Here is a 15221-nt window from a genome sequence, read left to right as displayed (position 1 = left end):
CCTCAGATGCCCTCCCTCCTTACTTCTGCCTCAGAATTCCCAGCTTCCTTCAAAGTTCTGATCAAGTCCACCTCCTGGACTGTGGAAGTTTTAGGAAGCCTACTCTGGTCCCCAGACCATCCTCCAGGTGCTGGTGGCCTCCCTGGGAAATGGCTTTGCATGTATTTTATGCTTATATTTGTACATGTTATCTCCCCCAATAAGGTATAAGTTTCTTGAGGGTAGGGATGGTTTCTTTTTTGTTTTATTTTGAGCACCTAGAACAGTGCCTGGCAAATAGTAGATACTTAATAAATGCTTGTTGAATTGAATCAAGGCCAAATTGGAGATATAGCTACTGGCTCTCCAGTGCTCATGTGTGGATGATCCACTTGGGGATTCCTCATTGCAAGTGTTTAATCCCAGGCCACCTTCCCCCACCCTGAAACAAATCTGAGCTCCTTCCCTCGGCTGATGGCATGGGTTCCAGGAATGCGGACTCATAATGTTATTGTAGACCAAATAGAATTAGGAAGAAAAATCTACTATTCCCAACTGATCCTCAAAAAAAAAGGAGAAAAAGCCAAATATAAATAATTTTTGGATTGTCCATTATTCTGTATAATACTGTGATTCCCCTCTATTAATACAGACATCCAGGAGTTGGCTAAATGTGATTTCTTCCAACCTATGTGACAGGCGTGAGGCTTTAGGGCAGTTTGTGATCCTGAGGATGGTGGGCCAATGGGCTTCTTGTACTTCCCCACAGACCCCACCCGGATAATTCGGGTGCCTGAGGACCAGGTGGTCAAGAGAGGTTCAAACGTCGTGTTGGAGTGTCGAGTGAAGCATGACCCCACCCTGAAGCTTACAGTCAACTGGCTGAAGGATGATGAGCCGCTCTACATTGGAAACAGGTCCCCCATTCCTCCCTCCTGCCTCTTGGGCCAGATTGGGTGGCCTTCTCCCCACCCAGCTTTACACTAAATTCCTACTCTGAGGCCTCATCATAGGCTCTCCAAGGATATGCCAGCAGAATACAAACTCTAGAAGTTTTGACCATGCTGTAAGGTCTTCAGCTGTAGGTCTAGCAATAGCCTTCAGTATCTGTTGCCTGAGGGTCAGCCTAACTAAGTTCAGAGATACTCATCAGCAAAAGGTTGGGCCATTTACTAAGGTATGGACTAGTTGTTATCTTCAGTGGGGAAGGAAATATTCATTCCTGCCTTCCCCTGATAAAATCAGGGATCTTTGGAGTGTTGAGGTTTCTGTTGGGGAATACGTGGTATGTAACCCAGTGATAGACATCCAGAGTCACTGATTACACTGAAGGGCACATAGACTAAATATTGTTAAATTTTATTGGCCTCACTATGAACCACTGTCTCCTCTCCTTCTTTCACTCTCTCCCTCTTCATCCTTTCTCTTTCTTTTGATCTGTCTCCTCCCCTTCCCTCTCTTTTCCTCCTCTATCTTTCATTCCTTGTTGTCTTGCCCCTCTCCCTTCCCTGTCTCTCCCTCTATTCTTTTTTCTTTTTTGTCTTCTTCTTTCTCCTCATTATTTCTCTCACCTCTTTCTCTTACTTCTCCCTCTTTTTCTCTGGTATTCTTCTCTCCTGCCATTATTTTCTTTCTCTCTGTTCCTCTTCTCATGATCCTCCTTTTCCCTTTCCTCTTTTGTCTCATGTCTGTGAATCAGCAATCCTCACAAGCATCACTTAGCACTATTTGGTGGTTCACCGGGGCCACCATTTCCAGCATCTCTCAGACCCACCAGCAGTGTCTCAGTCCTCCAGTAGAGGGCAGGGTTGACCTGACTCATCTTCTCCCACAAAGTCATATTCTAGAATGACTATTCAAGCCATCCTTGGGTTATTTGGTTTGTTTAATTATCCAGACTTCTTAATAGTCACAAGTCTGTAGCTGAACTTATCATTGTAGGTTTTCTCTTCTTGATCATCTTGGGACCAAGAATCTCGGTGACTACTGAGTGTTATGTGACAAGCCAGGCTGCCCTACAGGGTTTTTTATTATTCTTGTTGGCTCCTACTGGTAGCTGTCCAGTAGGAGCCCCTGGAGTAAATTTCTTTCTCCTCCTCAACTAACCATCCTCCTTTGTGCCAAGGCTTCTTATTACTGTATTACTCAGGCCCATTGCAGGTACTTAATTGATGAATATAATTATTCCCTTAAGATATCTATAGTATCCTTTTCCCAAAGACTTCAGTGGTAGATATTCTTAGGTCTAGAGGTAATTATATATGCAATGCAGAGCTAGACCTAACTCTTGCCCCAGGGCTGAGAGGAGATGCAAGCCTGAAAAAAAAAATCCTTAAGGTTTATTGTGGGCTGGAGGTGTGGGAAGAAGTGAGATCATAAGATCATAATTTTAGAATTGGAAGGGACTTCAGAGACCATCGAATCCAACCTAATCGTTGAACATGAGGCCCCAAAATGTTAAATAACCTACCCAAAGTCACCCAGGGAGTAAATAGCAGAGCTGGGATTAGAACTCAGGTCCTCTGACTCCAAATTTGGCAGGTTCCACTGTACCACATTGCCTCTCAATGATGAATCAACAAGTATTTATTGCAAGCCTACTGTATGCTTGGTATAGAATAGGCTCTCTGCCTCCAGGAAGCCTAGTTGAAGGGGTTAGACTAACGTTCATGAAACATAGCAGAGAACAGTACTAGATAAGATGCAGGTGAATGTAAGACAATATAGGCTGTGGGGTTCAGAGGAAAGCAATTTGACCCTAACTAACCAGAGAAGAGCTTCATGAGGGAAAAAAGTGTTCCTTTGAGTAGGACCTCAACTGTTGGGTTTGGAGAGATGAAGGAGGAGGGGGATGGCATTTCATTGTGTAGGACATCATAATGGGTAAAGAAGTGAAAATGAAGGGGGGATTTGGGGGACAGTGAAGGTCAGGGTAGTTATGGCCATTCTGCCCAAACCATCTTGTTTTCCTTTTTTTTATTTTGACTTTAAGCAATTAAAATAATTAATAATTAATTAAAATTAAATTTAAAACAATACAATAAATACTAAATAAATACAAAATAAAATACTTTCCCTTCCCCCCTCCAAAAAAAAAGATTCAGAGATTTGAACTCAGCACCTAGAAGAAAATTGGCATTTAAGTTTAGTTTTTATTTCCGTCTCTCAGGAAGGAAGAAAAAAGTGGCTTTCTCCTTCAGACCAGCCCCTCAATGCCTGGTTATTTGCCTCCCTCCCTAGTGACTCTCCTACCCCTCCTTCTTTTCAGGATGAAAAAGGAAGAGGACACCCTCACCATCTTTGGTGTGGCTGACCGGGACCAAGGAAGCTACACTTGTATGGCCAGCACTGAGCTTGACCGAGACATAGCCAAGGCCTATCTCACTGTGCTAGGTAACTGCCCCTGTGTTTAGCGTCACTGGCCACCCTTCCTCCCCCCCCACCCCATCATACATGGGCCAGCTTCAGAGGGCCATGCCCACATTCACTAAGGTCCAATTAAATATGAGAACTGTTTGATCTAGCAACAAGAAAACCAATACTTTCAGAACACCTAAGGGATACTGCAAAACTCAATATTGGTCCATTTAGCTAAATAACTAGCTTCCCCGTGAACTCGGCTAAGTGATGCGTGACTGGTATAGAGAAGGTGGGGAGGGTTTTCTTGCTTTGTTTTGTTATGTTTTGTTTTGTTTGTTTCCCATCTCTTACAGCTAACTCTGTATAACTAAGCTGATTAACTATTAAACAGCCTTTAATTAAAGGAAGAATAAATTCTGGGTTTGTCCATTTACCTTGCCCTCCCATTTCTACCCTGTTTCCAACTGGAACTTCCTAAAGCCCCAAAGAGCCAATCTCTGCCCATCCTTCCCACATCTACCCTAATCCAACTATGCTGATGGGGTACATTTTCCTGGAAGGGAAATCGCCCTGGAAAGGAAGTCACCAGCTGCATTGTCTTGCAAGTTTTCTTCGTGGATAGCTCCTGATGTTGGTCTTTCTGCCAACCCAGCCTCCGTCTTTCTGTCACACCCTAATGGAGGTGACTAAAAGCTAGATAGTGGTAGGGCCCTCAGCCTCACTATCCTCTTCTGTAAAAGGGAGTTAATGATCAGCCCTGCCAAGCTCCCTGGATTTTTGTGCAAGTAGGCTTTTAAGACTGTCATTAGCCCTCCCTGCAGGGATCATGAAGGCCCTGAGGCCTTCAACAGGAGAACAGCTCTGCCCAATCGGGAAGAGACAAGATCCTGTGGCCTGTATGTCTCCCTCTAGACCAACTTAAACAATACCACTAACCTGATTAACCTGTCTTACCTTTGCAGCTCAGGCTGTTCCGATTAACCGTATGGCTCCCCTTCCCAAAGGTAACTGGGAGTAACCTCAGTAGACTCCTCACTGTAGCTCTCTCTAAGAGATGGGGAGAATGGGCTTGGTGTGGGAGGAAGGAGAGTGGGAGGATGGGAAATGGGAGGAAGAGGGAATTTGGCTTATCCTAATTTCAGGGCAGTAACTTCTCATTTCACCACTTTTTAGGCCTCTACTTCTGTCTTTCTGTGCATATTATCACCTGTCTTCTCCAGGTTCCCCTTGAATCTCACCCTTAGCCTTAAGCCTCCATAAGCTTTGGATCACTTTTAGAAGCAATCCTTTGTCCCATCTTCAAAGCCCTGGGCTCCAAAGAGTTTTCCCCACCCTTGGCCATATCACTTAGGTGAACCTATGTCCTCTCTACCCCAATTTCTCACTCAGGGTCATTCTATTATACAAGCATTAATGAAAAGTCACTGTGTGCAGAGTATTGTGATAGGCAGTGAAGGAGGTACAAAGTTGAAAGGCATGATCCCTGCCTTCCTAGACCTTATAGTCTAAAGGAGACAATATATATACATATATATGTATATATATATATATAACATATATGTAATATGTATGATACATATTATTAATATGTAAGTATTAAATCATGTATAATATATGCTATATATTATATATACACACATTCTATATATGTAGATGTGTATATACATAGATGTATATACACACATATATAGCTAACTGAAGTAGGCATTGGAGACAAGGCAGAGTAGGGAGGACCCCTGGGAACCCTTTCTTGCTTCACTTTAGCTTCTCCACTCCTTGCAGCACTACCTCACCTACCCTCCCACCCCCAAATCACAATGTACTCTGTTGCACAGAAGTCAGGGGAAAGGGGGAGACTTAGAGACAAGGAGACAGGTTCAAAACCTGACTCTAGCATTTACTAGTGATATGTGCAGTAAGTCCATTAACCTCTCTGAGACTTAGTTTCCCCATCTATAAAATGCGGGAAGAGGACAGGGGATGGGTAGTAACAATCAAACAAGATAACATTCTCTCCCCCAAGGTCCCAAAGTGCTCAGCAAAGCTTAAAGCTATATAAACATCACCTATTTTTATTAACGGCTAGGTTGTTATAACCAGAGGCTGTGATTAACACCTGCTGCTGCTGAAGCGGGAGCAGCATGGTCTGATTCCTTGAGAACTTGCACAGCAGAGAACCTCAGGAGATGCAGCACCCTCCTGCAGCCCCCAGAACGAAGGTGTTCCCAGTGTAGGCTTCGACCGATGGGTCGTATTAATGGTGTCCTCTGCTGAGCAGCCTCAGAACTCCCTTGAGTAACTTTCTGTCTCTTTCCTCCCTCTCTGGACCCATCCTCTGAGTGACTTGCCAATCTCTGAATCTCTTGCCAGGTGCTCACTTTACTGGCTCTTCTGTACTGTCCTAATTCTGCAGAGGGTGCTATTGTAATCAGAAAGAAAGAGTGACTTTTTTTCCCTGAGGAAAATTACATTATACCCCAGCAACACCACCCATACTCCTCCCCTTCTCTCATCCATTCCCATGATCCAATTTTATCATCAGGGACTGTGTGAAAAGGGTTAGTTGCAGCAGCTTTTAAGGCCTTACCAGATGTGGAGTCTTTAAAAACATCCACTGGGGGTGGGGAGTGAGATGTTCTCATTGTCTTCCTCTTCACAAGGCTCCTACCATTCACATCTGGCCCCAAGGTAACACTATCCTCCCTCTTTGCCTACAACCTTGGTTTTGGTGGTTGGAGGATTACCCCATCCCCTTTTCATTCCATAGCTTTAGTTCCTAATGGAGAGGGGCTGGGAAGAACCTGGAACCTTTCCCAAGTACGTGATTCCTCCACTGACCCAGAAGAACAAACCTAGTAGCAGTTTCAGTTTGGGGTGGTTACCTAGAACCAGTGATGGACCATTCTGCATGCAACAGTATCTGGGACTGGGGACAGACCAAGGAAGAGGGTGGGGGTGGGGAACCATTCCACTAACTCTGAGAAACGTGAGTATATTTTCTCTCTCTGCTGGCAGAGCGACCAGATCCTCCTCGAGATCTAGAGCTGACTGACCTGGAGGAGAGGAGTGTGAGACTGACCTGGATCCCTGGGGATGACAACAACAGCCCCATCACAGGTCAGTGCACAGAAGGGCACTTGGGTGTTGGGCTTCCAATACCAGTCTAGCCTCTCCCTTGCTTCATGAACCCAGGCAAATCACCAAACCTCTGTAGGTCTGTTTCCCCTTCAGTACATTGAGAGCAACTGTTTTCCATTTCTATCTGTGAGGAATAGCTGCCACACCTATGTGGAGCCCTTGAGTTATTCAGAAATGACAGATGAAAGCATTTGTTATGAATGAAGTTTTTTTAGGATCCACCACACCTTTTCCTTACTCAGTTCCTTACTCAGACATCTTCCAAGCCATAAGAGTCTTCCGGCAATATCCAGCAAACAGGATATTCCCCCCCCAGGTCTGCCACTAGCAGAACATTCCAGGGATTCTGTGACTCTAAGGCAGTTCAGTGGCGGAACTGAATGGATTGGTCCACTCCCTAGAGTAGCAGTTCTCAAAGTGTGGTCTGTGGACCCCTGGGCATCCCCAATAGCCTTTCAGTAGGTCTGTAAGGACAACATTATTTTCATAATAATACAAAGATTTTTGTTAATTTCCAGTAAGGTAAATATCAATAGATATAAACCACATAAACAAAAATTCTTTGGCGTCCTCAATTTTTAAGTGTCAAGGGGTACTGAGACCAGAAATTTTGAAAACCATTGGTATATGCTAGAAGACTCTTGTGATTTGAGAGATGTCTAAGTAAGTAACCTTGAGATATGGAACTAGAAGTCATGCCATATATGGGACAGTTGAAGAAAAGAAGGCCATTTAGCTAGGGAAGAGAAGACTGAGGTGCATGTTTACTGTCTTAATGTTTTGAAAAGATGTCCAGTTGAAGAGGAGCGTTAGGTGGCGCAGTAGAGTCAGGAAGACATCTTTCTGAGTTCAAATCCAGCCTCAGATACTTGCTAGCTGTGTGACCCTGGGCAGGTCACTTAATCCTGTTTGCCTCCATTTCTTCATCTGTAAAATGAGCTGGAGAAGGAAATGGTCAACTACTCCAATATCTTTGTCAAGAAAACCCCAAAAGGGATTATGTCAGTTACAAGAAAACCTCAAATGGGGTCAGTCAGTTACAACTGAACAGCAACAAAAACATGTGGAAGAGAGATTAGAATTGTTTTTCTTGTCCCCAAAGGACGGAACTAGAAGCAATGTATAGAGGTTGCAGAGAGGCATATTTTCATTCGATATAAGGAAAACTCCCTAATGATTAGCACTATCTAGAATCAGAATGGGCCACTTCCATCACTGGAGGTTTTTAAATGAGTTTGGGTAGCCAGAATCTCAGAGGAAGGACGATCCTCGGGTGAAGTGAACTGGAGCACTTTCAGTAACATGCCAAGTGGGCACCCCAACTCTCTTTAACGCTCTCCATTGCTACAGAACCCGCTGCCTACCTGGAGCTGCTCAGTCCATCTTTGGACAGCTCCCTTGATGGGGCTGTTGTAAGGATTCCCATTCAGGTCTGAGTTGGATGAGGTGACCTCAAAGTCTCCTTCCCACTCTTAGACACTAATCACTCTGTGATTAACATAACTGAGCCTCAGTCTCTCCCTCTCTATCTTGGGAACAACCCTTGCTGCCCACTCTTGTTCTCTTGGGGATGTGATAAGTGGGTGGAAGAGGAGAGAGTCCTTGGAGAGGAGGAGCTCTGGTTCAGCCCCCCTGTTCTGCTGTTCCCCACTCAGAGTACATCGTCCAGTTTGAAGAGGACCAGTTCCAACCCGGTGTCTGGCACAGCCATTCCAAACACTCAGGCAGCGTCAATTCAGCAGTCCTCCAGTTGTCCCCCTATGTCAACTACCAGTTCCGGGTCATTGCCGTCAATGATGTTGGAAGCAGTCATCCTAGCCAACCATCTGAGCGCTACAGGACCAGTGGTGCACGTGAGTGCTTGGAGTTCACCTTCCCTGTCCCAGCCCAACAGAACCCTAATAGCTGAGAGGGCACAGTGCAAAGGTCAGATTTTTGCAAGGCAACAGTGTGCACAGTTAATTATCTGCATGAAGGGAAAATGGTGCAGATGATTCACAAGGTATATTTGACCATAAACTGGGTAGGTCTGAGTGGAGACCAGTCATTCCTTTCCTCTACCTCACCTAGCTCCAGGCTCCAGCACCTGGAATATTACAGGGCATTCTATGTCCCTGCCTTTGGCCAGACAATGATCAGATCAAGACATTCTGTTGGGGGTGGGGGAGGAAGGGAGGAGAAAGATTCATCACATTAAGTGGGAGTGGAGGTGGGGCCCACTGTGGAATGGAAAGAGCACCAAATTTAGAATTCCCTGAACCCAGCATGCCAACTACTCATTAGCTCTGTGACTTTGAGCAAATGTTGACTAGGCCTCTGTAAATGAGAGGATTGGGTTAGCCCAGGGTTGGGGAACCTGCAGCCTTAAGGCCACGTGTGGCCTTCTAAATCCTTAAGTGCGGCCTTTTGACTGAATCCAAATTTTAAAATCAAATTTAAACTTGGATTCAGTCAAAAGGCCACACTTAAAGATTAGAAGGCCTCTAAATCCTATTATCAGATGACTGGTGGTACTATTACATAAGTTATTTAAATTATTTTGGATGACAATCAATCACCATTTATTGAGCACCTACTATGTGCCAGGCATTGTGCCAAGCACTATGTCTTCTAAATATTTTGTTTCCTTGAATTTGCATTTCTTGAGTTCAATCCCCCTTCAGTGGGAGTGAGGGAGCAAACATCTCAAAACTATCACAGGTGTCAGGGAGAAACCGGCTTGCACTTACACATTTTCAACAAAGAAAGCAGAAGGATGGATAACCCTAAGTGGACATTGGAGAGTTGGCTGTGCAGTGAATAGAACATACCCCACAGTGTGCACACCTACAGTCTTTAAAGTGAAGGACTGCAAAAGAAAAAGATGGACAGTGATGTGGGAAATGACACAGCCCCTGTCTACAGCCAGTTTTAGTTAGGGAAACAAAACACGTGCAGGGGTTCAGATGTTGCTTTGTAAATGAACCCATGCACAAGAATGCAGGGCATCTGTGAGGAAGGAAAACAGAAATAATCATTTATGAGAGCAATCCAGGGAACTTGGCAGGAAGAAGTGAGTTTTGACTTAGATGACAGGGAGAGAGGTATTCATTAGATGTAAAATGTATCCACTTGGGTTTCAGCCCCAGAGTCCAATCCAGGTGATGTAAAGGGAGCGGGGTCCAGAAAGAACAACATGGAAATCACATGGACGGTAAGATTCTCTTTTCATTGCACCCCTTCCCATATTCTTCCCCTTCTGGTGATGCTTGCCCAGGCCCAATGTAGTCCGGACCATCAGCCCCTCTCCAGAAACCATTAGCTTCTCTCCATATAGGGCATCTTACAAAGTGAGCAAGAGAAGAGGCAGAGAGTGAGACTTCAGAGAGGAAACACAGTTAACAGTAAGGGAAAGGAAAAGGGACAAAGGACTTTGCACTGTCTGTTTATTATTGGCCAGGAAGAACTCCACCAAGTAAGAGACAAGGGAATCGTCTTCTACTGGACCAGGAGGGATTCAGGTTAGACATTAAGAAGGACGTCCTGGCTTTGGTTGGAATATGACACTGGGCATATTTCCCCAGCATGCCTGGAATATTTTTTTCTGGAAAAATTTTGGGAACAAAAGCAGTTCTTTGGGATGGTTTCAAAAGAGTCCTGCCCAGAGGCAGGAAGTAACCTAGATAACCTTATAAGATTCCTTCCAAGCCTAGTATCCAAAAATCCCATCCTCTTGTGCTTGGTATCACTCTCAACATTCGGTTCCCATGGGTCATGTTTAGGATAAGGGACACTCAGAAAATACATATTCAAGAGGCTTGGAGCCTACTCTCTAAGGCTCCAAAAAGGATAATTTGTCCTCTGAATCTTTATTGTCAGCCTTACCTGAAGAGGCAAGGCCCAGACTTTGGAATACAGAATAAAGAATGAGTCTTTGTTTTCCCAGAGCTGATAACTTTTGCGAGGAGATAAGACAAGTGCACGCGTGCACACGCACGCACACACACACACACACACACACACACACACAGAGCATCACAGCATTTATTAAGCACTTACAACATGCCAGGCACTGGGCAAAGCACTAAGAAAACAAACAAGACCATCTGTGCTCTCAAGAAGCTTACATTCTAATGGAGAAAGACAATATGTAAAGGAAATCTGGAAAAGTGGAGAGAAGTGGACATGTGTGCTGAGATACAGTATAGAGATGTGGTGGAGAGGCCTGATTCCCAACAAAACGAGATGGAAGATCACCTCTTAGAGCCAGGGGACCCAGGACCAGAGTGCAAGGTTGTGTGTAAGGACAGTGGGATATGGGGAGAATGAGGATAATGGCTAGAGTATAGGAAGTGGGGCAAGGGGATGGCCAGGAAGACACAACAGAAACCAATAGAAATGTGTACTAATCAGTTATCTGTGCTACTGGAGGGCAATCATAAGGCAGGGAGATCATGTGGTAGATAGAGCTCCAGACCTGGAGTCAGGAAGACCTGAGTTCAAATTCAGATTCAGATACTTAGTAGCTGTGTGACAAGCTACTTGGGCAAGTCACTTCACTCTGTTTGCTTCAGTTTGCTCATCTGTAAAATGAGCTGGAACAGGAAATGACAAACAACTCTATTATCTCTGCCAAGAACACCCCAAATGCAGTCACGAAGTATGGGATGTGACTGAAACAGCTGAACCACAACAAAATAGCATGCTTAAACCACAACAGCAGATAATCCAGAGTCTTTTTTTTTTTTGGTCTTTGAGTGCATGTTATGCTTTTGGGGGTAGCAGATGTGCTTTCCTTATCATAGTCCTAATAACATCTTACATGTATGCATAGTAAAAGGCAGTGCAACATGGTAAAATTTTAGTACTGTGTTTAGAGGCAGGAAAATCAGTTTTGAAGCGACTGGCTCCAGCATTTGTATTCAGCTATTTCCCCATGGGCAAATCATATAACCTCTCTGGGCCTCAGTTTCCTCATCTGTAAAATAAGGATCCTATTGATACTCCCAGCCTCACGGGACTGATGGGATAGACCTTTTAGTGCTACACAGCTTGTGTTAGTATTATTAAGAGATGACGTCTATATAGGATCATATGGAAAGGCAAGCCTCCAAGTCAAGAAGACCCAGGTTCAAGTCCCTCTTCTAACACTTGACTCTGAGCCAAGTCGCTGAACATCTCAGTGCCCCCAAGCAACTCTCTAAGACTGTGAGATGCAGATCTACATGGATAAAGGGTGTTTCTTCATCAGAGACTCTATAAACCAATGAAACCCCAGGTCCAAATCTTCCCCAGATGGCTACAAATCATTTTACCTACATCATCTCATTGGATGCTCTAGACACACCTGAGAGGCAGGTTGCTCAAATCTTATTCTCATTTTGCCGAAGAGGAGACTGATTCTCAGAGAGATTAAGTGACTTATCTCCCATCACACAGCCAGTAAATGAGAGTCAGGCCTGGGACCCTGGTCATCTGCTCCAAATCCACAGTGTTTTGTGCTCTGCCATGTTATTGTTCAGTTGTTTCATTCGTGTCTGACTCTAAGTGATCCCATTTGGGGTCTTCTTGGCAAAGATCCTGGAGTGGTTTGCCATTTCCTTCTCCAGCCCCATTTTATAGAAGAGGAAACTGAGGCAAATAGGGTTAAATGATTTGCCCAAGATCACACAGCTAGTAAGGATCTGAGGCCAGATTCAAACCCAGGAAGATGAGTCTTCCTGACTCCAGTCCTTATGCTCTACCCACTGCCCCACTTAGCTGCCCATATTGCCTGTTAAAGTCAGATTTGCTTAGACTCCTGTTAAAAACATGTTTACATTTCCTAAGCAACGGAAAGCATCCTTAGTGGCAAAGGAAGGCTGTGTTAAAATTTTGCCACAGATAAGCCGCTGGTGGATAATTAGGTATTGATTCTACATGTAACAGCTAATAATAACTAATTTTCATATGTGCCAGGCACTATGCTAAGTTCTTTATGATTATTATCTCATTTAATTCTCACAACAACCCTTTGAGGTAAGTGTTGTTATCATCCCCATTTTACAGATGAGGAAACAGGCAAACAGAGGCTAAGTGACTTGCCCAGAATCACATAACTAATAGGTATCTAAGGCTGAATTTGGACTCAAGTCTTCCTGACTCCAGACCCACTGCACCACCTAACTGACCCTACATAGGAATAGGGTTTCAAGCTGGGCTTTCATGGATTAGAGAATGTCCAAATCAAGAAACTCCCATTGCCAATGGGATGAGTACCTTGTCTGCAAATTAGATTATTAGATACTTGCCCAGGGCACTGAGAAGTTAAATGACTTTCCCAGGGTCCTACCTCCCTAGGGAGGTCAGAGGCAGGATTTGAACCTAACATTGGGGTCAGTTTTCTAACCACTACATGACCTTATCTCTCATGTTGAGATGAATGCTAGCTAAGGTCCGTGTTGTATTCTCAGCTTTCACTGAGGAAAGGGGCCACTAGCTCCTGCCTTACTTTGTAAGTTGGACGCTTGGGGAAGGAAGAGTATCGGCCACAGGCAGAAAGACAGAGTAGTTGTGTGACCAAATTTCCCTATCCCTTTCTGTCTGGTCTATTTCTTTCTTGCTCAGCCCATGAATGCCACATCTGCATTCGGACCCAACCTCCGCTATATTGTAAAATGGCGGCGACGGGAAGGAAGGGAGAGCTGGAACAATGCCACGGTGTGGGGCTCCCGTTACACCGTGGTGCAGACCCCCGTCTACGTGCCTTATGAGATCCGAGTGCAGGCAGAGAATGATTTTGGGAAGGGACCCGAGCCAGACACCATCATTGGCTACTCTGGGGAAGATTGTGAGTACCCTCTTCTCTCTTCTTCTATCAAGTGCCCTACCAAGTGCTTAGTATTACCAAGTACTTAGTACCATCGCACTTCCATCAAGTGCTGTTTCTACCAAAGGCCCTCACACCTTGCCTGCTGGTCCCCAAGGGGAAGCCATGGGTTGTAGGAGACGCCCTCAGAGCACTAGCCATAGAACCCAAATGAAGGCAACAAAAGAGAATGGTGGCCAATCGTGTTTCTAACCATGGGTCCTGGTACCTATATGCACCCCACTATCACTTCAGGCCATGAGCCTTCAACATAAAAGGAGAGCTGAAGGCAGAGGTGTTTGAGGACTAATGCCAAGCTAGGGTCTACACAGGTCTTACTGATGATCAGCGGGGAAAACAATAGGAACTGAGCACTCATGTGTTTGCTTATGTGCCCCTCAAGCCTCCACCCCAAGATGACTTGTTGGTCTCTTAATGGATTGACCTCAGTGTTAGAGGCAGTGAATCACTAAGGTCTCTGGAATATCATCCGGTGTCAGAAAGAGCTTTGACCAATGCCACTCTATCACAGGAGGGTGAAGTCAGCTTGGGTGATTCATCTCTCTTTGGTTGAGACTAGGTCTGGGGGGGGGGGAGGGTGTGGCATGGCTATTGGGATGAAACTAGTTGTATCCATGCTGACAAAATGGAGTGGAGGAGAGGCCTGTGCTTCATGGAAATGCTTGACTCAGGATTGAGCTTTTAGTGGCCATCTGGGGACATAAATAGAGAAAAACAACAGAATATAGGTCCATTCTGCTCTTCCCTGCCTTCTTGGCAAACAGTTTCCAGGTAGAAAGACATAGGTCCACAAAGGTCCTCCAGGTAGAAGGACATAGATCCATGTCCCTATTGCCCACCAGCACCTCTGTTCATGCTTGTTTCTACTCCTTTGGTAGAGTAGAAGGGGAGATGAGGCAGAGATTACCATCTAGAGCACAGTGGGAGTAGCTCGACCTGCTTACCAGGAGGATGGAGACCCTCCAAGGCCATTATCTCCAGCTGAGGGGATGGGAGTTATGGTTCCTTTCCAGGATAGTCACTGAAGATCAATCCACTAGCCTGAGCCACAATGAGATGTTTGAAGGCTATAGACAATATGGGAAAGGTAAGAAGAAAATCCCCAGCCAGTAGGAGGAAGCTCTGTTATCAGAAAGCTTTCATATATACGCGCACACACATACACACACACACACACACACACACACACACACACACACACACACACCCTGAAATTCACAACATCCAGGCACCAGGGATGGGTACTGGGGAAGAAGCCTGGAAAAAGAAGAGATACTCCCTGCGCTTGGTGACCTCCTACTTTGATTGGGGTCACATGCTCTGTGCTATCAGGACTCTCTTTCGAAGTTTCCTGGAGCTTGTGGGAAGTAGCTGCAGAAAGGATCTCAGGGGGCCACAGGGAGTCACTGGGACTCCATCTGCATAACCAAGGCCTCATCTGTCTTCCCCCACATTTCAGATCCCAGGGCTGCACCCACTGATGTAAAAGTTCGAGTCCTGAACAGCACAGCCATCGGCCTTCAGTGGAACCGAGTCTACCCGGACACGGTCCAGGGTCAGCTTAGAGAGTATCGAGTGAGCAAGCCAGCCTCCTGGCCATGCCTAACTGCCCAGCTGACTAACCAGGGGCTGGGGGGGCAGCAGATGGCTGGTACACTAATCTGGATGGGGTGGGCAGGTTTGTTAACCCAGCTGGGAGAGCTAATCTTAGAAAACGTGGGTACCTGGGATTCTTTTTTCAAAAAACTATCCAGGTCATCACCAGTCTCCTTTAAGGCTTCTGATGAGGGATGCATTTGCCCAGCAGAGGGCCACAGATGATGGAGAGTAGGTTTGGACTGGCATAGCAGAGGTCATCACATATTACACACAGGATATGTGTGAGCCTGCGTATGGG

The 15221-nt window shown here is 45.3% G+C and overlaps 1 protein-coding gene across 6 annotated transcripts in view; it reads left to right on the top strand.

Annotated features, from left to right (window-relative positions):
* NFASC (neurofascin) overlaps positions 1-15221 on the top strand; it is a 243640-nt gene that overhangs the window by 181341 nt on the left and 47078 nt on the right. For 4 of the 6 annotated variants that reach the window (XM_078156381.1, XM_078156382.1, XM_021002994.2 and 1 more), the window contains 8 exons: positions 749-896; positions 3248-3372; positions 4302-4343; positions 6355-6456; positions 8133-8330; positions 9600-9670; positions 13063-13285; positions 14784-14899. In XM_078156381.1, the coding sequence (XP_078012507.1) occupies positions 749-896; positions 3248-3372; positions 4302-4343; positions 6355-6456; positions 8133-8330; positions 9600-9670; positions 13063-13285; positions 14784-14899 (1025 nt within the window). The remainder of the gene's footprint in view (positions 1-748; positions 897-3247; positions 3373-4301; positions 4344-6354; positions 6457-8132; positions 8331-9599; positions 9671-13062; positions 13286-14783; positions 14900-15221) is intronic. The other 2 variants (XM_078156385.1, XM_078156383.1) reach the window with 1 other exon arrangement.

Source organism: Phascolarctos cinereus, unplaced genomic scaffold (assembly GCF_003287225.1).
Source record: "Phascolarctos cinereus isolate Bilbo 61053 unplaced genomic scaffold, phaCin_HiC Scaffold_5;HRSCAF=322, whole genome shotgun sequence".
Classification (NCBI taxonomy): domain Eukaryota; kingdom Metazoa; phylum Chordata; class Mammalia; order Diprotodontia; family Phascolarctidae; genus Phascolarctos; species Phascolarctos cinereus.
Note: the sequence above shows the minus strand (reverse complement) of the source record. Positions and strands in the feature narration are given on the sequence as shown.